At 41.0% G+C, this 23,827-nt stretch overlaps 1 protein-coding gene and 1 long non-coding RNA gene across 4 annotated transcripts in view; both read right to left on the bottom strand.

Moving 5' to 3' along the window:
• LOC116979681 overlaps positions 1–19,794 on the bottom strand; it is a 25,275-nt gene extending 5,481 nt beyond the window's left edge. The window contains exons 1-2 of the long non-coding RNA XR_004413761.1: positions 19,783–19,794; positions 18,014–18,024 (exon numbers count right to left, since the gene is read on the bottom strand). This is a non-coding gene — a long non-coding RNA (uncharacterized LOC116979681). The remainder of the gene's footprint in view (positions 1–18,013; positions 18,025–19,782) is intronic.
• LOC116979680 (carcinoembryonic antigen-related cell adhesion molecule 2-like) lies at positions 2,210–23,827 on the bottom strand. Of its 3 annotated transcripts, none has more exons than XM_033031375.1 (6): positions 23,683–23,827; positions 7,566–7,707; positions 7,130–7,486; positions 6,427–6,693; positions 5,630–5,707; positions 2,210–2,774 (listed from the first exon to the last, which is right to left on the bottom strand). In XM_033031375.1, the coding sequence occupies exons 2-6, from the start codon at positions 7,591–7,593 to the stop codon at positions 2,635–2,637; spliced, it is 870 nt and encodes a 289-aa protein (XP_032887266.1). In that variant the 5' UTR covers positions 7,594–7,707; positions 23,683–23,827; the 3' UTR covers positions 2,210–2,634. The 3 variants fall into 3 exon arrangements, with proteins under 3 accessions (XP_032887266.1, XP_032887268.1, XP_032887267.1); XM_033031377.1 differs by having other exon boundaries at positions 2,210–2,771; XM_033031376.1 differs by lacking the exon at positions 23,683–23,827 and having other exon boundaries at positions 7,566–7,766.

The following is a 23,827-nucleotide window of genomic DNA, read 5'->3' as shown; positions in this document are numbered from 1 at the left end:
AGAAGATATTAAATTGGCTTCTGGGCTAGCTTACAGTTTATATTTAGTCTCAAATTAGGCTTGCCTCAGGTTTCGGGTGTGTGGGATAATAAATCCTATAACATTGTCTCCCAAGTGAGGAAGTGACAGAGAAAGAAACAGCTAGTCACATCTTTGAAGTAAGATGCCATAAACCAAATGGCCAATGTTTATGAGGGACCAAATGACAGAGCTAGGGTGATCTCTGTGAAGATAAAATGGCCTTATCCAAATAGCCAATGTTTCAGGGAAGTAGAAAGTAGAAAGCAGGGAAGTAGAAAGATAAAATGTCGTAAACCAAATGGCCAATGTTATCTTGTACTATGTAAACAAAAGGCCTTTGATGTGATGCATTCTGTGGAAACCTTTTCCTGTACCTCTGACCATGACTAATGTCTGAAATGTGCTAAGGGGACAAAAAAACCCTATTTAAGGCAATGTAATTCTGTTGTTCAGAGAGGTGAACGGAGGACGGTCAAGTGTCTGTAATGGTCACTTGACTGGAGTTCTCCCTCCCTCCATCGGCCGATGTTAAGTAAAGTTTTGAACTGGTCTACCAAACAGTTTGTGTGGTGTCTGTTTATTAAGAAGCGAACCTGGTTTAGTAGTTAAGAAAGTAGCTTTTTCACTAGGTAGGGCAGACACAAAAAGCTGGAGTAACTCAGCAGGTCAGACAGCATCTCTGGATAAAATAGGTGACATTTTGGGTCCAGACCCTTCTTCAGTCTCTCTCCAGAGAATACAGCATCATGCAATTTCCTTCCCTCCAGAGTTGCTGCCGGTCCCGCTGAGTTACTCCAACATTTTGTTTCTCCCCTAAATCAAAACACTTCTGAATGAATGTACATTTTTGAAGTACACTCTTAATTTGAGATAGTTAAACTATGTATTATTAAAACAAATGTTTTAATATTAAATTGGCATTTCCTGTCACAATGATCTTTACACCTATGCTTTCATTCAGATTCAGATTCAATTTTAATTGTCATTGTCAGTGTACAGTACAGAGACAACGAAATGCATTTAGCATCTCCCTGGAAGAGCGACATAGCAAATGATAAGTTGATAATTGAATTTTACCAAATCTCATAGTAGCCAAAGAAAAATGTTGCAACTGCCTCTGGCACCATGAAGACATTGGCTTGGCTAAATGCTTTGGTTTGGTTTGGCTTTGACCTTGGCTAAATGCTCAAACCCCAAGCATAAAAAGGGTTTGCTCAAACCATTTTAACTTCCCTTCTCACACTGACCTTTTGGCCTTGGCCTCCTCCATTGCCAGTGAGGTTATATGCAAAATGGAAGAATACCTCCTATTTCCACTTGGGTAGCTTGCAGCCCAATGGTATGAGCATTAAAGATAGACACAAATTGCGCAAAATGTCACCCTACCCATTTTCTCATCCTTCATATGCTCATCTCCCATCCCCAGCCCCATATTTCATTTTTTCCTCTTCCCTCCCCTGCTTCCATGTTCTTCAGCTTCACATTTTAATCCTCCTTTCCTTATCTGACACCCTTTTGCCTCCTTTCTCCTCTAGCCTCCGTGACCTACCAAACCCACTTACCCTCACCTTGCCAGCCTTGTCCCCACTCAAATCTCTCCAATGAAGAGAGGTTTGTGACCTTGGGCAAGGGGTTTGTGGACACATTTGATGGGGTAGTGAGAGTTCCGAGAGAAGGTAACTGTTTAGTGGCCTCTATGCCTGAAGTCATAATATGCATGTACGCAAGCAACAATTGTGGTTTCTGGTCTAACCTTCCAGCTATCTTTTGAGCACAAAAGTTGGCTGTTAAACAAGTTCCGCTATTCTCATTTATGTTTTGATCTCTAAAGCTCTTTACTGCAAATAACCTGATCATAATTTCACTATTTTCTATGTACTGCGACTCTGAATAGCCCTGCTCAGGTCTTGTAGTCACCGCCAGCTAATCGGTGTTGCTTGCCTTTAGCAGAATCTGTTGCTTTGCATTGTGCATTCATGACCACAATCAATTCTACTGGAGCAACTGACCTGAACACAGAATGGTTTATATTTCTGCAGAGTTTAGTTCCTGTGACTACGCATCAGCCTCTGCTGTTTATATTTAGGAATTCAAACCAGAGAAGAGAAAAAGACAAGCCTGCATTTGGCTCTGTCTGTTTAGTACCATACAATAAATACATCAGAAAGAAGAAAGTAGCCGGCTTTAATTATGGAATTGCAACAGCAGAATTGACAAATTTATGATTTGCAGCAAAATGTCTTTGTCATTACAGTTGTAATTTACAGCTGTGTTCTCAGCCCAACTTTATCTGTGGAGGGACATGGGCAGTCGACACTTTGCGTGGGGATCCTTTATACATCTCCAGATGTAGGATCCTGACCTAAAACATCGACTGTGCATTTCCCTTTGCGGATGCTGTTTGACCCGCTGAGTTCTTCCAGTAGTTTGTTTCTTGCTGCAGGGTATGGGAATGGGCCCCTGGTGAGCATGTACAGAGCTTGGCGATGGTAAGTTTAAAAGGTGTACAAGACCGGCCCTGGTGGGTTAACATGGGATGTGGGCAACATCACCAGTGAGTCAGATTCTGAACCATCTGGATCTCCCAATGATCGATAACAGATTATTGGAATTTTACTGTCGTTCATAAACATATTCTTCTGCGGAATGTTTGGGCATTCCTGCTGGGTTCAGTGAGGTAATGTATGTAGGTTCAATCAGTTCATCTGTGAAGACATCTGTTGGTTCAATACGTTCCCGAGTCTCTCTACCTACTAAGGCAAACAAAGAAGTATTGTTCATGCTGATATGATTCTTATTTTTCTCTTGAACTGTTGTATTTCAATGAGGGCAGGAGCATAAAGTCATAGAACTAATGTCATGAAAACAACCCCTTTGGTTAACTCCTGGGATGTCAGGACTTTCATATGAAGAAAGACTGGATAGACTCGGTTTGTACTCGCTAGAATTTAGAAGATTGAGGGGGAATCTTATAGAAACTTACAAAATTCTTAAGGGGTTGGACAGGCTAGATGCAGGAAGATTGTTCCCGATGTTGGGGAAGTCCAGAACAAGGGGTCACAGTTTAAGGATAAGGGGGAAATCTTTTAGGACCGAGATGAGGAAAACTTTTTTTCACACAGAGAGTGGTGAATCTCTGGAATTCTCTGCCGCAGAAGGTAGTTGAGGCGAGTTCATTGGCTATATTTAAGAGGGAGTTAGATGCGGCCCTTGTGGCTAAAGGGATCAGGGGGTATGGAGAGAAGGCAGGAACAGGATACTGAGTTGGATGATCAGCCATGATCATATTGAATGGCGGTGCAGGCTCGAAGGGCCGAATGGCCTACTCCTGCACCTATTTTCTATGTTCTATGTTTCTATCTATGCTGACCATGTTGCCGAACCCAGCTATGCCCAATTGCCTGTTTCTGGCACAATTCCCTCCAATCCTTTCCTATCCATGTACTAAGCATCTTTTTAAACGTTGTAATTGTACCCATCTCTATCATTTGCCCGGGTAACATGTTCCATAACTGCACCACCCTCTGTGTGGAAAGTTGTCCGTCAGGTCCGTTTTATGTCTTTCCCCTCTTACATTAACCAATGCACTCGACTATTAGACTTCCTTACCCGAGTGAAAAGACTGTTTATTCTCTTTAGCAATGCTCCTCATGATTTTATAGACCTTTTGTAACCTTTTATAGACCTATAAGAGCAGATGGACGTAGCAGAGGAAGTGGTGAATGGCAAGGGAAAAACTTCAGATAAACAGATAATTGCATGAAACTCTTTTACATAAAGAGTAAAAGTTTAAAGTGTTACATAAAATGTAACACTTTAAACTTCAGTTCATTTAGTTTTCGTCTATTGCCAATGTTTTAAAAGGAAGGTACATCCAGAATCCAAACTGTCATACATGGTTTGCAATTTGTTAAAATATAAAGTTCTGTATATTTTGTACCTATGCATGTACCTTCACATTGCCATAAGTGAGCCAATGCAATTCAATAAACTTCTTATTTTAAGCTTCATTTTTGTCTTTACATTAGAGATACAGAACAGAAACAAGCACTATTGCCCACCGAGTCAGCGCCGACCAGCGATCACCACGTAGACTAAAGGGCCTGTCCCACTTGGCTGTCATTTACGCCTCATTTACGCGTCGTGACACATGGGGTGCGCGTGGGTGATGCACGCATTGCGCATGGTGAGGTGTGGAATCGCATGCAGTGGCAAGCGGTATCGCGTGGCGCTCCAGGATTCCGTAGTGTAACAAAATCCTCGCGCTCCACCTGCGTGACCTATCGGGTACGCACACTGACACATTTGCTACGCATGCTGGCATCCCGACGTCTCACGTGTATCGCGTGGTGACGCATGGCTACGTCATCGTGCGTCGACGTCCGTAACCATGAGTCGCCAGGCGCCGCAAGGTATTTTAATGATGTCACACGCACCAGACGGCTGTGCTGACGCGTGACTTGCGCGCGACGTCGCGCATCACGACGCATCGACCTATTTTACATATGACGCGTAAATGTGGCGCAAATGACGGCCAAGTGAGATAGGCCCTTAACACTGGAGCCAGCACGGTGGCGCAGCGGTAGAGTTGCTGCCTTACAGCACTAGACCCCCACTACGGGTGCTATCTGTATTGAGTTTGTACGTTCTGCCTGTGATCACCTGGGTTTTTCTCCAACATCTTTGGTTTCCTCCCACACCAAAGACATACAGGTTTGTAGTTTAATTGGCTTAGTGTAAGTGTAAATTATCCCTAGTGTGTGTGTATCATAGTGTTAATGTGCGGGGATCACTGGTCGGTGATCTGGCCAAAGGGCCTGTTACTGCGCTGTATCTCTAAACTAAACTAGGGGCAATTTTACAACTTACCAAAGACAATTAACCTAGGGACAGAGCCGTCTGTACTTTCTGAGGAGGCTCCGTTCTTTCTATGTCTGCAGTAAGATTCTGCAGATGTTCTATAAATCGGTGGTGGCCAGTGCCAACTTCTTCGTTGTCATGTGCTGGGGCAGCAGGGCAAAGGCCGCGGTCGGCAACAGAATCAACAAACTCATCAGGAAGGCTGGCTCCATCCTGGGAGTGAGTTGGTTTCATTGGAGGTGGGCGTGGAGAGGAGGATGCCCTCAAACTGCAGAGCATCTTGGACAATACAACTCACCCCCTCCATGACACACTGGTCAATCTGAGGAGCACCTTCAGCAACAGACTGCTTCCACCAAGATGCAGCACAGAACACCACAGGCGATCCTTTTTTCCTTTGGCTCTCAAACTGTACCCTCAATTCCTCCCACTTCTGTCATGGGGTAGACTGACTCCCCTCCCCACCCCCTCGCTCCCCCTCCTCCCCAATCTTTGCACATCACCAATCGTGGACATTCCACTCATCACTTTAATTTCATGTTTCATGCATCTTGTTGTGTTTTATGACTATTGGCAGACCAATTTCCCTCTTGGGATAAATAAAGTTCTATCGTATCGTATCATATCATATCGTTACCTTTCTCTACCCTAATCGTGCCAGGAATCTGGAGAATGCATTTTTGAAGAGAAATCTGCTGCTGAAATATCATAAAAACACAATTTGATTAAATAGTTGTTATTACATTACCTGCTTTTATAGAAATGAATAACACAGCAATGAGTACCACTGGTATAAGGCCAATTGAAATCATCCATAGCAAGTTACCTAATGTGAAAAATTAAATTTATTAATTTCATAGCATTAATAGTGAGCTTGTTTAAATGACACTGGAGCACGTGGATAAACAAGAATTATCTGTAAATACTTGAAATAATTAAATTAATTTAAATGGGTGCTTAATAACTTCCAAATGCATTTTGATTTATTTGATCAAAATGTTACCAAATCACGTTGGTGTTTTAAACTAATTTCTTCTTTGAAAAGATTCCATGTTATCAGACTTCCAGACTGTGGGGAGAAGTCGATCAGTGAGACTCAAAGAAGTAACCTCTCGCTTTATTTCAGGATGTTGGCGCAGCATGTCCAGCATTTATTGTCCCTCCCTAAATGTCCATGAACCGATGCAGTTTCTTTGGGACAAGGTTTTTTACACCTAGAATGGTGGGTGCCTGAAACACACTGGCAGGGATGATGGTGAAGGCAGATATGACAGTGGCATTTAAGTGCTTTCAGATAGACACATGGGTATGCAGGGAATGGAGGGATATGGATCTGTGAAGGTCCTCCCTCAATAAAGTTGGGGAGATATTTCTGGTATTTAGACCCAGTGCTGATGAATGTATTTTGTGGACTCAATGGGCCGAATGGCCTCATTCCATGCTGGGTCTCTAAACTAAACTAATCTCAGCAATGATTAGTTGAAGGGAAACGTAAATACTATGATAAAGTTTTGAATAAAGATTTAGTTTTATCAGCTCTCTCACCTTTATGACATATCTTTGGTGTCACTGCGTCACTAGTTGCATTGCTGACCGCATTCTTTGCTTGACATATGTACACATGTTGTTCCGCTTCAATGCTCCTATTGATCACTAGGTCTGATCCATTGTACACACCGTCAGAGGCTCCGTGTATGGATTTTTTTCTCCAAAGAAATGTGATGTTAGTTCCAGAAGAGACAGAGCAGTTCAGAATTATGTTCAGAGATGAACAGTCAGAAGTAATATTCGCAGCAAGCTGGGTAATTCGTTCTAAAACAGAGATGAGATTAACATGGATAGATAATTCATTGGTTTTCCTAAATAAACATATATTTAGTTTTACATTTTCAGTATCGGAAGCTTTTTTTTATTCATGGGAATTGAATTGGCTGCTGCAACAATTGTAGCTGAGTGATTAATACTCAACAACTAGTTAGAACAACGTCCACTTTCCAACATGAAACAGAGTGATCTATCCTTGTACAAAACACATTTTGAATGCATTGCAAAGATTAATGATGAAAGCATTAAGCAGGAGAAGTTATGGCAACATGACAACACAGAAATGGTGAATTATGCTTGCTAACTAATTGACATTAATAGACCACTGCATATCATGGATTATCGCTTAACCTCAGTTATGATTACTGAAATAGAGTTTTCAATAAATATGTGGATAGATTAATTGTCACCAATCAGTACTTACCAAACACAGACAAATCAAAAACATGTTTTTGAGTGTCACCTGTATCTACGTTGAGCAAGGAGATTGTTATGGTATATATTTTACTGTCACTGATCTGAACATTATCCAACATCAAGGAACCGTTCGTGTTCCATCGAACTCTGCCTTCATACATGGGTTGTATGGTCTCAGGTTTTACTGAAGTGTTGACTATCCATTTTGCAATAAAAATGTCTGGAGTGCTGGCAAGTTCTACCATATAGTTATCTTCTTCCTGGAGATTTACACAGAACATGATCTGTTCTCCCACTGTGGCGACAGTACTTGTATTGGGCGAGGCCAGTACTATTCCCTCACAAAGTGTAAACAGGTGGCAAACTGGAAAAAAGAAAAATCCATAAGCATGATTTTTTATGTTATGCTAAAATGTTCAATTATAATGTCATAATATTGATACCTCGAACATAGCTCCAGATTTTCATCATGAATGGTTGACATCTGAACCTCAGTATTCTTGGAGACTTCCGATGTCTAACTCTTCATAAATGGATTTTTCTTTTTGTTAGTTCATAATCACGTTTATCTTTGTTCCTCTTGCTCTGCAATCATAGAAGTATCGAAACATGGAAAAGTTGGATCAGGAGTGGGCAACTCTGCCCTTCGACGCTACTCCTCTGTATTCACTAAGATCATAACTGATCCTCTATCACAATATCATCTTGCTGCACTCCCTTTATACACCCTTGATGCCTGTTGTGTCAAGACATCTACCTCCCTCTGAAATATATTCAGTAACTTGTCCTCCGTTTCATGACACTCTGAGTGAAGAAGATTTTCCTCATCTCAGGCCTAAATGTTCTAGCTCATGTCCTGGGGCTGTGAACCTTGACCTAGACCAGCCCAGACATCCTCCCAGCATCCAGCATTTTGTGTCCTGTCAGAATTATGTATCTTCAGTGAGATCTCCCCTTATTATATTAAAATTCAGCGAATGGAGGCTAACTAGATTTAACCTCTCCTCATCCCAGCAATCTATCTGTTATATTCTCTCCATTGCAAGCATCCCCTTTCATTCGGTAAAAATACCACCACTACACGCGATAAAAATGTAGAAACAAAGAACTGCTGATACTGTTTAAAACACAGAAGGGCATAAAGTGCTGGAGTAACTCATTTGGCCGGGCAGCATCCCTGGAGAAAATCGATGGGTAACATCTTGGGTTGAGACCATTCTGCCTGATTGCAGGGGGAGTGAGAAGAAAGCTGGAAAAGGGGATGGGCAGGACATAGCGTGGCAGGTGGAAGGCAAGGGGGAAGGGGGGGGGGGGGGGGGGGGGGGGGGGGGTGATAGGCAAATGGAACAAAGGCCAGAAATAAGAAGTAGAAAGAAGAGTTTGAGACAGGTTTGAAGAGCCAGAGGGAGGAACGTTGCAGGGGGGAGGGGGGTGAAATTGGTAGGAGTCCATGTGGGCAGGCAGGTGCATAAAGAGAGGAGGGGGCATTGTTTTGAGGGGTGGGGTCTGTGAGAGGTACTGTAACAATGTTACAAAATTTTGAGATTTTTAAAATCAAGTCTGCAATTTATCTCATCAGATAAAGCATAAAAAGGTTTAATTGGACACCTATTTCACTTTCATATCTTCAGTATTAAAAAAAGTTATGGCCATTTTCATACTCGGAAATTAGCATCTTGGTCCCTATTGCTTTTCCAATGACTTAACACAAAAGCTGTGATCGAGGACAGTCAAAAGCCCATAACTTTCTTAAAAATCAAGAGAGCTGAATGATATTTTCAGTTATTATAGATTGAAGCATTCTGAAACAAATATAAAATATCTTACTTGGATGACCTGAAATTAAAGCATATAATTAGTTAATTACCTAATTAGTTAATTACAAAATTGACCGTTGTGACGGAAATAGTAATAAACACCTAGACTGCCTTGAAAATTCAAAAATGTGATATTCTTAAGATCAGAACTTTAATATTATTGTATTATATGCTGTAAATCCGTAACAGATAGGTAAATAAATTACAATTTCTAGCAATAGACCAAGTCTTTATGGAGAAGATCAGTTGCTAGCTGGTACATTGGCATATCATCATAGCATCATAGCATCATCATACTCCTCAGATTGTAACCAATAAGTAACTCTGTACACCTTGTTTTTCCTCAACTTTTCAATTTTGTAAACTACAAGTTTTTGCTCTTCAAACATGACATGCCTTTCTGCCCACTACTTTCCCATTAAGGATGTCCTGTAGATTCAATTTCTTAAGAAAAGGATATTTTTTTTAAATAGCCTAAGTATCCAAATAACAAACTAATCCCATTCACACAAGAATTCACAATATAACATGATTTTTAAATCTCACTGTCATGAATTTATATGTCAGATGGAAGGAATTTGATGTTTAATTCCCATAAATTAATCTAGAAACATCCACTCAATATAATCAAAATTATTATATTTTTGCACAGTACATGGGACTAAAACTGATATTTAGTATAAAAATATTGACTATGGGTAGACAATAACACAAAATATAGACGATTTAGATGCTCTTATGACATGATCATATGACATGATAAGATGCTCTTATGACATGACATGATATTAATGATTTGGACGAGGGAATTGAATGCAACATCTCCAAGTTTGCAGATGACACGAAGCTGGGGGGCAGTGTTAGCTGTGAGGAGGATGTTAGGAGGCTGCAAGGTGACTTGGATAGATTGGGTGAGTGGGCAAATGCATGGGAGATGCAGTATAATGTGGATAAATGTGAGGTTATCCACTTTGGTGGCAAAAACAGGAAAGTAGACTATTATCTGAATGGTGGCCAATTAGGAAAAGGGGAGATGCAACGAGACCTGGGTGTCATGGTACACCAGTCATTGAAAGTAGGCATGCAGGTGCAGCAGGCAGTGAAGAAAGCGAATGGTATGTTAGCATTCATAGCAAAAGGATTTGAGTATAGGAGCAGGGAGGTTCTACTGCAGTTGTACAGGGTCTTGGTGAGACCACACCTGGAGTATTGCGTACATTTTTGGTCTCCTAATCTGAGGAAAGGCATTCTTGCCATAGAGGGAGTACAGAGAAGGTTCACCAGACTGATTCCTGGGATGTCAGGACTTTCATATGAAGAAAGATTGGATAGACTCGGCTTGTACTCACTAGAATTTAGAAGATTGAGAGGGGATCTTATAGAAACTTACAAAATTCTTAAGGGGTTGGACAGGCTAGATGCAGGAAGATTGTTCCTGATGTTGGGGAAGTCCAGAACAAGGGGTCACAGTTTAAGGATAAGGGGGAAATCTTTTAGGACCGAGGTGAGAAAAACATTTTTCACACAGGGAGTGGTGAATCTCTGGAATTCTCTGCCACAGAAGGTAGTTGAGGCCAGTTCATTGGCTATATTTAAGAGGGAGTTAGATGTGGCCCTTGTGGCTAAAGGGATCAGCAGGTATGGAGAGAAGGCAGGTACAGAATACTGAGTTGGATGATCAGCCATGATCATATTGAATGGTGATGCAGGCTCGAAGGGCCGAATGGCCTACTCCTGCACCTATTTTCTATTTTTATATGTTTCTATGATTGTCCAATAAAAAGAGCATTTAAATCATCTTGCGAGTGGGTTTTTCTGGAACGCGATCGATTGGAACGTTGCATTTGTGGTGAATTTGAACCCCATATCGGCAGGAAAAACACTACCTGTTTTGTATGGGGCCCAAATCACATTTTCGCATTGTAAAATTTGATTAAAGCCATCCCAAGAAACAAGTTTATGTGTAAAATAAACGACTTACATTTTGTTTCATCTCGTTCATGCGATCCGCCCCCCCCCCCTCAAAGGCGCCAAAGTCGTGCACCAGGCAAGTGGCAGAACTACAGGGCCGCTGAAGGTAAGTTTTGTAACATCGCTAGGTACCGCACAGTAATCCTGGTAGCAGACAATTCTTGAATTATTGAAAACTACATTTCATGCAGCATGAAAAATTGGTCAACATTGGCTTTTGCTTATTTGTAAGGGGCTCAATAGAATTTTAATTTAAAGTAAATCCGTATGGAACAAGGGACAAATGTTTACACGATGGAAGTTTGGAAAGCCTCTTGACCATGTCTGTAGTCAACCTGAAGCTGCATAATTAGCAGCCAGAATTGTTCAAGTAGTTTATATTTGTATATTTTTTTAGAATTACACAAAGAATTTGACAATGGGTCTTCCCTCAAGTGCCCCCAAGTGAGACAAATTACATCAGGTACTTGGCAAGCGCTTGCAATGAGACGGGGATGGTTGAGGGAGGCTATGGTATCCTGTTATGATTTTAAAGGTCAGTGCTGCTGATTGTGACATTAACGGAATGTTTAGCAAACCACTGTATTATTTTGAGCACCCCACTTGCTGCTAAATTCCCCTTACACGCTAGGCTGAAAAAATAATTTTAGTAGTTTAAAAAAATTATCAGCAGCAGTTCAACAATATCCATCCAACTGTCCCTGACTATCAATGCTGAGTCCTGTACTGTCAACATTGATGAATAGGTTTAGTGAAACAGTTACATACGTCAACACACTTGTTACCAGCACAAGAAAGGATGTTCTGCGGTGAGTAATTCACCCAGTACATCCCCCAAACCATTTCACTTCCACAATTTGCAAGTTGGAAGTGAGCTGAGTCTTCAATCACTTGGCTCTGACATCATTCAAATGCCGCCATACCATCCACGATGAAGCAAATATCATAATTAGCACCCGCTCACTGTCTTAAACATTTACATTCTCCACTTCTGCTGCACCACAGCGGTGGTTATTGAAAGGATAGCAAGATCCGAACTAAACTTCCTTGGCTGTGTCTTACAGTCACAACTTCGTCTACATCGAAAGACCAGTGTGCCAGGCACATTCTATGGAAAACCTTTACACATCTTGTGAACGAGTAAAGCTAATTATAAAATCAGCAAACTGCATTTACGACAAATTAGAAAATGGGAACTTATACAGATATGATATTAACTTGTTTGACTCCGAATTTCTATTCATACATTCGTCTAGTATGTCTGGCAACAAAGATTGGTAGGCTTGGGTATCTGATTTCAGATAGTCTCGAATTTGAAGATATCTAAAATATTGACTACCTTTCAGGTGATATTTCGACTAATTCTTGAAATGAGAGAAGAGTTCCCATCTCATAAAGATCGAGTTTTTTGATTCCTAATCTTTCCCTATGTGTGATCGTTTTATCTAAAATAGATGGCTTGAACGATTGTTGGCAATTGATGAGAGAAGAGATACATTTCTCAGTTTAAGGGATGACTTCACTTGTCTCCAAATTCGTAAGGTACTGTGGATAATCGGATTTTTCTCATATAGTGTTTTCTTCAAATTTATTGGAGAGAGAAAAATCGCACCTATATTAAAAGGTGAACTATCCTCTCTCTCCATTATTAACCATTTTACCTGTATATCATATCATATCTGTATAACACCCTTTTAAATATAGAAATCCCATGGTCAGAAGTAATTTGAAGAGCTTGGGAAGATGAACTTGGCCTACAAATTCTAAAAGATAGATGGGAGGAAAACCTATATATACACAATTGTTCGATCAACGTTAGGCATTCGTTAATTCAATTTAAAATACTGCACAGACTCGATTATTCAAAGTCTAAACTGAATAAGATCTTTCCAAATGTATCTCCTATTTGGGATAAATGTCTTCTTCAGGAAGCAACTATAACCCATTCCTTTGTCTCTTGTATAAAGTTACATAATTTCTGGAGGGGAATTTTTGAAATCTTTTCAAAAACACTAAAAATAAAATTGGATCCCGATACGGAATTGATCATTCTAGGTACGTCAGAAGCCTGCTCTGAGCTATCATTATTTCACAGACGTTTCCTTAATTATGGCCTGATAATGGCGTAAAAACAAATACTTAAATTTTGGAAACATACATCAGTCCCTACTCTTAAGATGTAGATTATAAACATGTCCGAGACGCTACATCTTGAAAATACTAGACTTGTCTTGGCAGAAAAACCAGATCATTTTTCGAAGACATGGACACCATTCATTGATTTATTACAAGGATAGTATGGTGCAACACAATTTTGGATTTAAATCTAATTACGGGTTGGGTGAGGTGGGTGGGAGTGATGCGCGGCAGGTATATCACCACTTTTTTCTTTCTTTCTCTTTTTGTCCTATTAATTTTCTTATTTTTTATATTCCTCTTTTCTTTTTTTCATTTACTCACTCTTTGACTACACCACTTTGGTAGTCTAGGGGTTCTATCTTTGCACATCTCACTTTTTCTCTTTCTTGCTTTTTCTCCTTTCTTTTCTTCTAACTATAGCTAGAAGTTAATATTGAAGCTGTACAATAACTATTATTTTATATGCCGTTGGTTCTATTTTTGTACATTTGCTTCTAATAAATAAAAATATTTTAAAAAATAATAATAAAAAAAGAAAATGGGAACTTTGACTGTGAAAAGTTAAAGATGGAAAAGCTGATGGGAATACTAAAAGAGAAAATGGAATCCTGGAGGAAATAAGAAAGGAACCAATGGACCATGAAATTGGTAAATCAGGCAATTTATCAGTCAATTTAAGCAAGACGGCTCTTAACGAGCGGCAGTGAGTGAGCGGCCTTGTGAGGGAAGTGCCCTGTGAGAAAAGTGTGAGTCTTTGGCTCGAGAGTCTTCGGCAAGGAGACCACGCAATACGCTTGAGAGGTAGAGACGAAAGAAGATGTCAGGCAAGCTGATCCAGTGCGATGCTTGCAGTATGTGGGAGGTCAAGGACACCGCTGGTGCCTCTGGCTGCTACAAATGCGAGAAGTGCATCCAGGTAGAGCTCCTGAAGGGCCGTGTTGGGGAACTTGAGAAGCAAGTGGATGACCTCCGGTTCGTCCGAGAAACGGAGTCGTTCCTTGACAAGTCCTACAGTACGATTGTTACACCTAAGGTACTGGAAGAGAGAAGGTGGGAGACAGTGAGAACGGGAGGGAAGCATGGAATGCCAACGTCCCCGGGTGTTGTACCTCTTGTGAACAGGTTCACCCACTTAGAAGCTGTCGGGACAGAAGAGGTGTTTACACTGGGCGGCGGACTTGCTTGTGATGCGAATAGGGCTGTTGAGCCAAAGCCAAAAAGGCCTAAGGCAGGCAACGCCATTGTAGTGGGAGACTCCATTGTGAGAGGTACGGACAGGGGTTTCTGCGGCAACAGACGGGATGCGAGGATGGTGTGCTGCTTTCCTGGTGCCAGGATCCAGGATGTCACGGACAGAGTGCAGAAAATCCTCAAGGGCGAAGGTGAACATCCGGAAGTGGTAGTGCATGTCGGCACAAACGATGTCGGAAAGAAGGGGATGAATATTCTGCAGCGTGACTTTAGAGAGCTCGGAAAAATGCTGAAAAGCAGGACCTCAGGGTTGTTATCTCCGGTTTGCTTCCAGTTCCTCGTGCTGACGAGAGCAGGAACAGGGAGATACGGGACCTGAACGTGTGGCTGAGGAACTGGTGCACGGGGTAGGGATTTAGATTCTTAGATCACTGGGATCTGTTTTGGGGTATGGGGGAACTGTACAAAAGGGACGGGTTGCATCTTAACAGGTGTGGGACCAGCATTCTGGCAGGCAGGTTTGCCACTGCTACACGGGTGGTTTTAAACTGAATAAGGGGGGTGGGGTGTCGAATGGGATAGTGGAGGATGGAGTTAAAGGGAAAGGGTTTCTTAAATGTGTGAGCGTAGAGACAGAGGGGTGTAAAATGAGGGTAGAAGCAATAGGTAGCAAGGTGAAAAGTAAAAGTGGCAGGCAGACAAAACCAGGGCAAAAATCAAAAAGGGCCACTTTTCAACATAATTGTATAAGGGGTAAGAGTGTTGTAAAAACAAGCCTGAAGGCTTTGTGTCTCAATGCAAGGAGCATTCGTAATAAGGTGGATGAGTTGAATGTGCAGATAGCTATTAATGACTATGATATAGTTGGGATCACGGAGACATGGCTCCAGGGTGACCAAGGCTGGGAGCTGAACATCCAGGGATATTCAATATTCAGGAGGGATAGAGAGAAAGGAAAAGGAGGTGGGGTAGCGTTGCTGGTTAGAGAGGAGATTAACGCAATGGAAAGGAAGGACATTAGTTTGGAGGATGTGGAATCGGTATGGGTAGAGCTGCGAAACACTAAGGGGCAGAAAACGCTGGTGGGTGTTGTGTACAGGCCACCTAACAGTAGTAGTGAAGTTGGAGATGGTATCAAACAGGAAATTATAAATGCGTGCGACAAAGGCAAAACCGTTATAATGGGTGACTTCAATCTACATATAGATTGGGTGAATCAAATTGGCCGGGGTGCTGAGGAAGAGGATTTCTTGGAATGTATGCGGGATAGTTATCTAAATCAACATGTAGAGGAACCAACGAGAGAGCAGGCTATTTTAGACTGGGTATTGAGTAATGAGGATGGGTTAGTTAGCAGTCTTGTTGTACGTGCCCCCTTGGGCAAGAGTGACCATAATATGGTTGAGTTCTTCATTAGGATGGAGAGTGACATTGTTAATTCAGAAACAAGGGTTTTGAACTTAAAGATAGGTAACTTTGAGGGTATGAGATGTGAATTGGCCAAGATTGACTGGCAATTAATTCTAAAAGGGTTGACGGTGGATATGCAATGGAAGACATTTAAAGACTGCATGGATGAACTACAAAAATTGTTCATCCCAGTTTGGCAAAAGAATAAATCAGGGAAGGTAGTACATCCGTGGATAACAAGGGAAATCAGGGATAGTATCAAAGCGAAGGATGATGCGTACAAATTAGCCAGAAAAAGCAGCATACCGGAGGACTGGGAGAAATTCAGAGACCAGCAGAAGAGGACAAAGGGCTTAATTAGGAAAGGAAAAATAGATTATGAAAGAAAACTGACAGGGAACATAAAAACTGACTGCAAAAGTTTTTATAGATATGTGAAAAGAAAGAGATTAGTTAAAACAAATCCAGGTTAGCCTTGCAGTCAGAAACAGGTGAGTTGATCATGGGGAACAAGGATATGGCGGACCAATTGAATAACTACTTTGGTTCCGTCTTCACTAAGGAAGACATAAATAATCTGCCGGAAATAGCAGGGGACCGCGGGTCAAAGGAGTTGGAGGAATTGAGTGAAATCCAGGTTAGCCGGGAAGTGGTGTTGGGTAAATTGAATGGATTAAAGGCCGATAAATCCCCAGGGCCAGATAGGCTGCATCCCAGAGTTCTTAAGGAAGTAGCTCCAGAAATAGTGGATGCATTAGTAATAATCTTTCAAAACTTTAGATTCTGGAGTAGTTCCTGAGGATTGGCGGGTAGCAAACGTAACCCCACTTTTTAAGAAGGGAGGGAGAGAGAAAACAGGGAATTACAGACCAGTTAGTCTAGCATCGGAAGTGGGGAAACTCCTAGAGTCAGTTATTAAAGATGGGATAGCAGCACATTTGGAAAGTGGTGAAATCATTGGACAAATTCAGCATGGATTTACAAAAGGTAAATCATGGCTGACGAATCTTATAGAATTTTTCGAGGATGTAACTAGTAGCATGGATAGGGGAGAACCAGTGGATGTGGTGTATCTGGACTTCCAGAAGGCTTTCGACAAGGTCCCACATAAGAGATTAGTATACAAACTTAAAGCACACGGCATTGGGGGTTCAGTATTGATGTGGATAGAGAACTGGCTGGCAAACAGGAAACAAAGAGTAGGAGTAAACGGGTCCTTTTCACAATGGCAGGCAGTGACTAGTGGGGTACCGCAAGGCTCAGTGCTGGGACCCCAGCTATTTACAATATATATTAATGATCTGGATGAGGGAATTGAAGGCAATATCTCCAAGTTTGCAGATGACACTAAGCTGGGGGGCAGTGTTAGCTGTGAGGAGGATGCTAGGAGACTGCAAGGTGACTTGGATAGGCTGGGTGAGTGGGCAAATGTTTGGCAGATGCAGTATAATGTGGATAAATGTGAGGTTATCCATTTTGGTGGCAAAAACAGGAAAGCAGACTATTATCTAAATGGTGGCCGACTAGGAAAAGGGGAGATGCAGCGAGACCTGGGTGTCATGGTACACCAGTTATTGAAAGTAGGCATGCAGGTGCAGCAGGCAGTGAAGAAAGCGAATGGTATGTTAGCTTTCATAGCAAAAGGATTTGAGTATAGGAGCAGGGAGGCTCTACTGCAGTTGTACAGGGTCTTGGTGAGACCACACCTGGAGTATTGCGTACAGTTTTGGTCTCCAAATCTGAGGAAGAACATTATTGCCATAGAGGGAGTGCAGAGAAGGTTCACCAGACTGATTCCTGGGATGTCAGGACTGTCTTATGAAGAAAGACTGGATAGACTTGGTTTATACTCTCTAGAATTTAGGAGATTGAGAGGGGATCTTATAGAAACTTATAAAATTCTTAAGGGGTTGGACAGGCTAGATGCAGGAAGATTGCTCCCGATGTTGGGGAAGTCCAGGACAAGGGGTCACAGCTTAAGGATAAGGGGGAAATCCTTTAAAACCGAGATGAGAAGAACTTTTTTCACACAGAGAGTGGTGAATCTCTGGAACTCTCTGCCACAGAGGGTAGTCGAGGCCAGTTCATTGGCTATATTTAAGAGGGAGTTAGATGTGGCCCTTGTGGCTAAGGGGATCAGAGGGTATGGAGAGAAGGCAGGTACGGGATACTGAGTTGAATGATCAGCCATGATCATATTGAATAGCGGTGCAGGCTCGAAAGGCCGAATGGCCTACTCCTGCACCTAATTTCTATGTTTCTATGAAATGAAGAGCAACCTTCCACTCCAATGCACTGGCATGGTTCTTGGTTAGATTTTCTCCTTGTCTTTTTACTTTAGTTTAGAGATGCAGTGTGGAAACAGGCGCTTCAGCTCACAGAGTCCACACTGACCAGTGATCCAAAAGTATGGATCCGTTGCCATCTGGGTGAATGGCAGAGCTGGCTTGAGGGGGTGAGACACCTATTTCTTTTTTCAATACTCCTTATAGACATCGGTGGATAGGAATGTTGCAGGAGTGATCGAAGTAAAGCATAAAAACTAATAAACATAATGGAATTTACTTGATTAAATTTGAATGTTAGGCAATACTTACAAAGAACTTTTGCTGAGGGTATAAATTATTTTTGGTGGCATATTTTATGTGAGTCGGCTAGTTTTAAGGTGTGTTCTACACTCATGGATCAAACATTTTCCTTTAAATATAATGCTGATGCAATCATTTCTATTTTGATCCGAAATATATGTACGAGAGCTAAAGAGAGAAAATGCTGTTTGCTTATTTATTTTGAGTTTTATACAAAGGAAAGAGACATTTGAGATTATCTATATAATAAAGTCTCATCTTGACCACTTCCTGTTTGCGCTGTTGTTTGATTTTAGAAAAAACGCTACCATATATGGCTGTGATTTTTTGACTATCTTACTCAGACTCCTCCTCCGCTGATCAGGCCCTGAGGATTTTTCCCATCGATGAAAAATAAAAGAGTTATTAGTGTTTAAAAAATCTTGAGATTCTCTTCCCTGTCAACCACCGTGATGAAGGCCATGCCCCTTCTGGGGGGGGGGGGGGGGGGGGAGGGACTATAAAACCCGTAAGTCTGGACGTGGCTCAGTCACTGCAAGATGGCGAGGGAGAGGCCATGACTCTCAGTCTGAGCTGGGAATCTACACAATGCTGAGTGTCTACTGAACTGAGTGCCCTTTATGTGGTTTTATGTGATCTGGAAAGCAGTCCCTTTGGCCCACAACACCCATACTAGTGCTCCAGAAAGCCCCCCCCCCCCCTCCCCCACTGGCCAGCAATATTGGAATTGGTGAACAGGTGGATATTGCGTTGGGGGACCAGCCCTCCCGTGTGAAGCTGGGACCCAACGGGTCCCACTTAGTCTAGTTAGCAATAAAGCTTTCATTTGCTGGGAATCTAAATTGGCTAGAACATTTCATTGAAATGATATGTTGTAGAAAGTCTGAGAAGAAATGTCTTTGTCAGCATGATTGGTCTTCGCATTCAATGTTTGTTGTTATATCTATTTAACAATGTATAAGAAAGATATAAATTCAAGAAGTAGGAAGTATAAAAGAGGAAGTGTCATAAGAGGAATCGTGTTGGAAGGAAGTGCAGATGATAGTTTAAATCGAAGATAGAAACAAAAAGCTGGAGTAACTCAGCGGGTCAGACAGCATATCTGGAACAAAGGAATATTGACCTTTCGAGTCAAGATACCTTCTTCAGACATGTCGTTAACTGGCTAACAGTTTCCTGCTTTCTTCTACCTCCTTTCTTGAATATGTTCATGCCATTTGCCGTGTTACAATTTACTGGGACCTCAGAGAATAAAGAGGATGCTGAACAAAGGAATAGGTGACGTTTCGGGTCGGGTCTGAAGAAGGAACTTGACCCAAAATGTCACCTATTCCTTTTCACCAGCAATGCTGTCTGACCCGCTGAATTACTCCAGCTTTTTGTGTCTATCATAAGAGGAATAGATCCGGTAGACCCATGGAGTCTCTTGCCTAGAAAAGGGGAATTGAGAACCAGTGGACATAGGTTTAAGGTGAGAGGGTGAAAGATATAATAGGAACATGAGGGGTAACTTGCTCACACAAAGGGTGGTGGGTGTATGGAACGAGCTGCCAGAGGAGGTAGTTGCGGCAGGCACTATCGCAATATTTAAGAAACATTTAGACAGGTTTCGAGGGATATGGGCCAAACACAGGCAGGTGGGACGGATAAATGGGACATGTTGGTTGGTGTGGGCAAGTTGGGCTGAAGGGCTTTTTTCTAGCCTGTATGACTCTATGATTCTATGTAAGCATTTTCTGTTAATGATAAAGTCCTTTAAAAGTGCCTGCATGGTAAGCCGCTGGAAGATGAGATCACAAGGTATCCAAGATGTTGGATACAAAATTGGCTTCATAGAAGGAAGCAGAGGGTGATGGTGGAAAAGCGTTTTTGGACTGGAGGCCTATGATAAGTGGTGTGACGCAATGTCGGTGCTGGACCCATTGCTGTTTGTGGTTTACATCAACAATTTGGATGAGAAGGTGCAAGGTATGATTCAAAAACAAGAGGACATACATTTAAGGTGAGAGGGGCAAGATTTAACACAGCCCTGAGTGTCAACTTTCAATCAGAGGATGGTGGGAATGTGGAATGAGCTGCCTGAGGAGGTAGTTGAGGTAGGTACTATAACGGCATTTAAAGGGCACTTGGTCAGGTACGTGATTTTGCATTGAGGCAGCAAGGGAGGAGATATACGTTTTCTTGCGTGACCAGGACCTAGCAAATGAGCTGAAGATTTGATATAATTTTACACTGTCTCCATCAGTATCAGTCAGGGTGTCACACAACTGATCACCATGTGAAACTGAAATGAGGTGAAAATAACAAAGAGGAGTCAGGCCAAAGCGAGTTTTGTCAACATTAAGAGTAAAGTGAGCAGTAAATTTGATCATGACTCCTCGCATTGATATTTGGAAACAGTGAAAATGTGTTATTTTAAACAGTTCAAAGCTCTCTATCCAGTCGAAAAAATATCACAATAAAATAGCATAAATTATCAAGAATTATTGTACATTTTTTCACTAAATAAAATTGATAATTGATTCTTCAATTTTCAGAATGATTGGCTCACCTCCATTAAAGGATTATTTTCAACATCCCCTCAGCTATAAACCTCACCTTACATTGCCACAGATAAACATCTGATTTCCTTTTGACTGAGACCATTGTGGTTGTAGCTGACATTAATAAATGGACAAAAACATGTGTCAGTGCATTTATTTATACATTAGTGAGCTTTATATTTTTATTGCAAAGAGCTGGCCAGCTAAATTGAATTTAGAAATTTTTTAAATATTTTTTTTTTAGAATGTTGCTTTGATCTGAATTGTTATAGAAAAATAGAAAATAGGTGCAGGAGGAAGCCATTCAGCCCTTTGAGCCAGCAATGCCACAGCAGCCAGCAAATTATATATTTGCACATCTAAATTAGAGACGGATAAGACAACTCCCCCTTAGAATCTGATTCACCATTTAATAATGCCGTGACTGATTTGATTTGAACTTCAACTCCACATTGCCGTCTGCCCTAAGGAAACTTATACTGTAGCAGATTATTCACTGCAAATTTCTCTCACGCATTAAAAATATTCACAGACAGCGTATCCACCCTTGGAGTTCCAAACACTCTCACACTGATGAGAGAGAGATTCCTTAATTTTAAGCAGCGTCTTATCCATTAGTGCAGCACCCCAACTATTATGCTAAAATATAATGAAGATTAATAAAAAGTCTGAAGAAGGCTCCCGGCACTAAAAGCCACTTATCCATTTTTTCCAGAGTTGCTGCCTGACCCACTGAGTTACTGCAGCATTTTGTGCCTATCAATTATTATGCTGATGGGGTAACAAGAAACATTTCCATCAGAGGGTGGTAGGCTTCTGACATTCACGATTTAAGGAGTGATTGTGGTAGGAATACTTAGATGTGGTGCTACGCTGAAGACCAAGAGTTGGAAATCCCAATAAGGCTTTTACTACATATGTAGGAAGGAACTGCAGATGCTGGTTTAAACCGAAGATAGACACAAAAGGCTGGAGTAACTCACCGGGTCAGACAGCATTTCCGGAGAAAAGGAATATGCAACATTTCGGGTCAAGACTTTTACTTAAGGCTTTTACTAATTTTTGTTGGCCAGCATTGGAACAAATATTTCCTTCTATGCTTCACATTTCTGTGCATTAAGATTCTTGCTTTTATTTTTGTTAATCACATATTTTTATCAAGGTTTGCGATATAATTTTAGAAACAGGCAGATATCAGAAAGTAAGCTTAAACACAAATCTTGAAAGGTGAGAGGAAGAATACAGGCATCCTATTTAATGCTCACTTGCAGGTCAAAACAGAATAAATTAATTAAGTTTTTTAGATGATAAAATAAATGCAAAATACCTGAAAAACTGCTCCTGAGAATACACTGTTTTCAGCAAATTAACCAGTGCTCTTGCTATAAATAGATGTATATCCAGAATTATATAATTTACAACAGATTTATTTCATGTCCTTGCATCAATAAATATCACATTTGTACTGTTGGCCAAATCGCAAGGCTTAATCCTGACCTCGTTTTGTGACCATGTAGGTTTTATTTGGATGCTCCAGTTTCCTCTCACAGTAAAAATTAATGTTGGCGGTTATGTCTAATTCTAGCACAAATTAGAGATTTGACATAATATAATCTGTTCTGCACTGCAGCATAACATTATTTAATTACTCTTTCCTCGAATTGGTGAATTAAATTATTACTAGTGGACTGTTTTTGCTAACCTTTGTTAAAATGCCCCTTTGCCGATATAGCCTGTAAAACGTCCATCAATTCAACATTCAGTAACACGCTTTATTGTAAATTGTTAATGATGCAATTTTTCAGTCATGAAGCACGATAGTAGCCCATTCACGTCTGGTATCCAACAGTTTAGCTAGATCTTTCCGTGCCTAAAATGTCTCGAACATTCTAAGTTCTTTGCTAATGTGGAAGAGTAAACTCACAATCATGAAAACTGCAGATGTTGGACATTGAAACAAAAACTGAAAATGCTGTTAAAACTCAGCCGTTCAGTCAGCATCCGTGGAAAGAAAAACAGCCGCATTTCACATCGAACACTCTTCACAGGAGTTCACTAAAATCAGTTTTCTTTCATTTTTACAGATAATTTTAGATCTGGAATAATATTCAAAATTTATTTATAGTTTAACTTGCGAAATGTTGCCCAAGGAATGTCGAACGAAGGGGTGTTTCATTTTTTTTGCTGAGGGAAGATGAATTTATAGCTGTACTGCTGAAGTTCAGTATAGCCGCTCTGATGGGAAAGATATGAAAATGAAGGTCACAGTCTCCCAACTCCGCGGTGGATTGCATGAATTTTGTTACAAACATTTGAAGCCGTTTGGAATCTGTAGTAAGCAATCAAAGGGTGGGACAAAGGAATTTTTGACCACGGACTTATGTCTTCTGATCAAGCTAAATTGGCTGTTCAAGCTACAACACATTACATGGACCAAGATTTTATAGACACAAAAATCTGGAGTAGCTCAGCAGGACTAGCAGCATCTCTGGAGAGAAGGAATGGGTGACGTTTCGGGTCGAGAAGGACCTTCTCTGCAGAGATCCTGCCTGTCCCGCTGAGTTACTCCAGCTTTTTGTGTCTATCTCCGGTTTAAACCAGCATCTGCTGTTCCTTTTACATATATGGACCAAGATAATTGTATTACATTGCTGAACTGTGTACTACAGTTGCCTTGGTCTGTATAATTTGCACATTATTGTTCCAGGTGCAAAATTCTGCTTAATTCATGTTTTAAACCAAATTTGAAAATTTAAATTAGTAAATGTTTACCATTTTGGATAAACCGTATGACAATTTTGCCAATAACTTTAATTTAAATCAAATATTATAAAAGTACATTTTCCAAATGATCAGACTGCAAGGTACAACAAGACAAATTGTTAACAATTTTGTGTTTACCTGATGTTGATTGTCAGGATGTTAAATGTCCGTCCCTATTGGAAGTTACTCCACTATTTGTTGAGCAAAGTAATTGCTCTTCCAGATATAACCCAACCTCACAGTTGCAGGTGCCTGCTGTGAGAAACAGAAGCAGTAACGTACT

This window comes from Amblyraja radiata, chromosome 13, assembly GCF_010909765.2.
Source record: "Amblyraja radiata isolate CabotCenter1 chromosome 13, sAmbRad1.1.pri, whole genome shotgun sequence".
Lineage (NCBI taxonomy): Eukaryota > Metazoa > Chordata > Chondrichthyes > Rajiformes > Rajidae > Amblyraja > Amblyraja radiata.
Note: the sequence above shows the minus strand (reverse complement) of the source record. Positions and strands in the feature narration are given on the sequence as shown.

What these genes read in the sequence shown, in the direction of transcription:
- LOC116979680 (XM_033031375.1), bottom strand. Translation starts at nt 7,593, where the DNA reads ATGATGAAAATCTGGAGCTATGTTCGAG. An exon ending in TTTTGATTTGTCTGTGTTTG is followed by an intron (nt 6,694 to 7,129) that starts GTAAGTACTGAT and finishes TCTCTGTTTTAG; the next exon opens with AACGAATTACCCAGCTTGCT. An exon ending in ACCAAAGATATGTCATAAAG is followed by an intron (nt 5,708 to 6,426) that starts GTGAGAGAGCTG and finishes TTTTCACATTAG; the next exon opens with GTAACTTGCTATGGATGATT.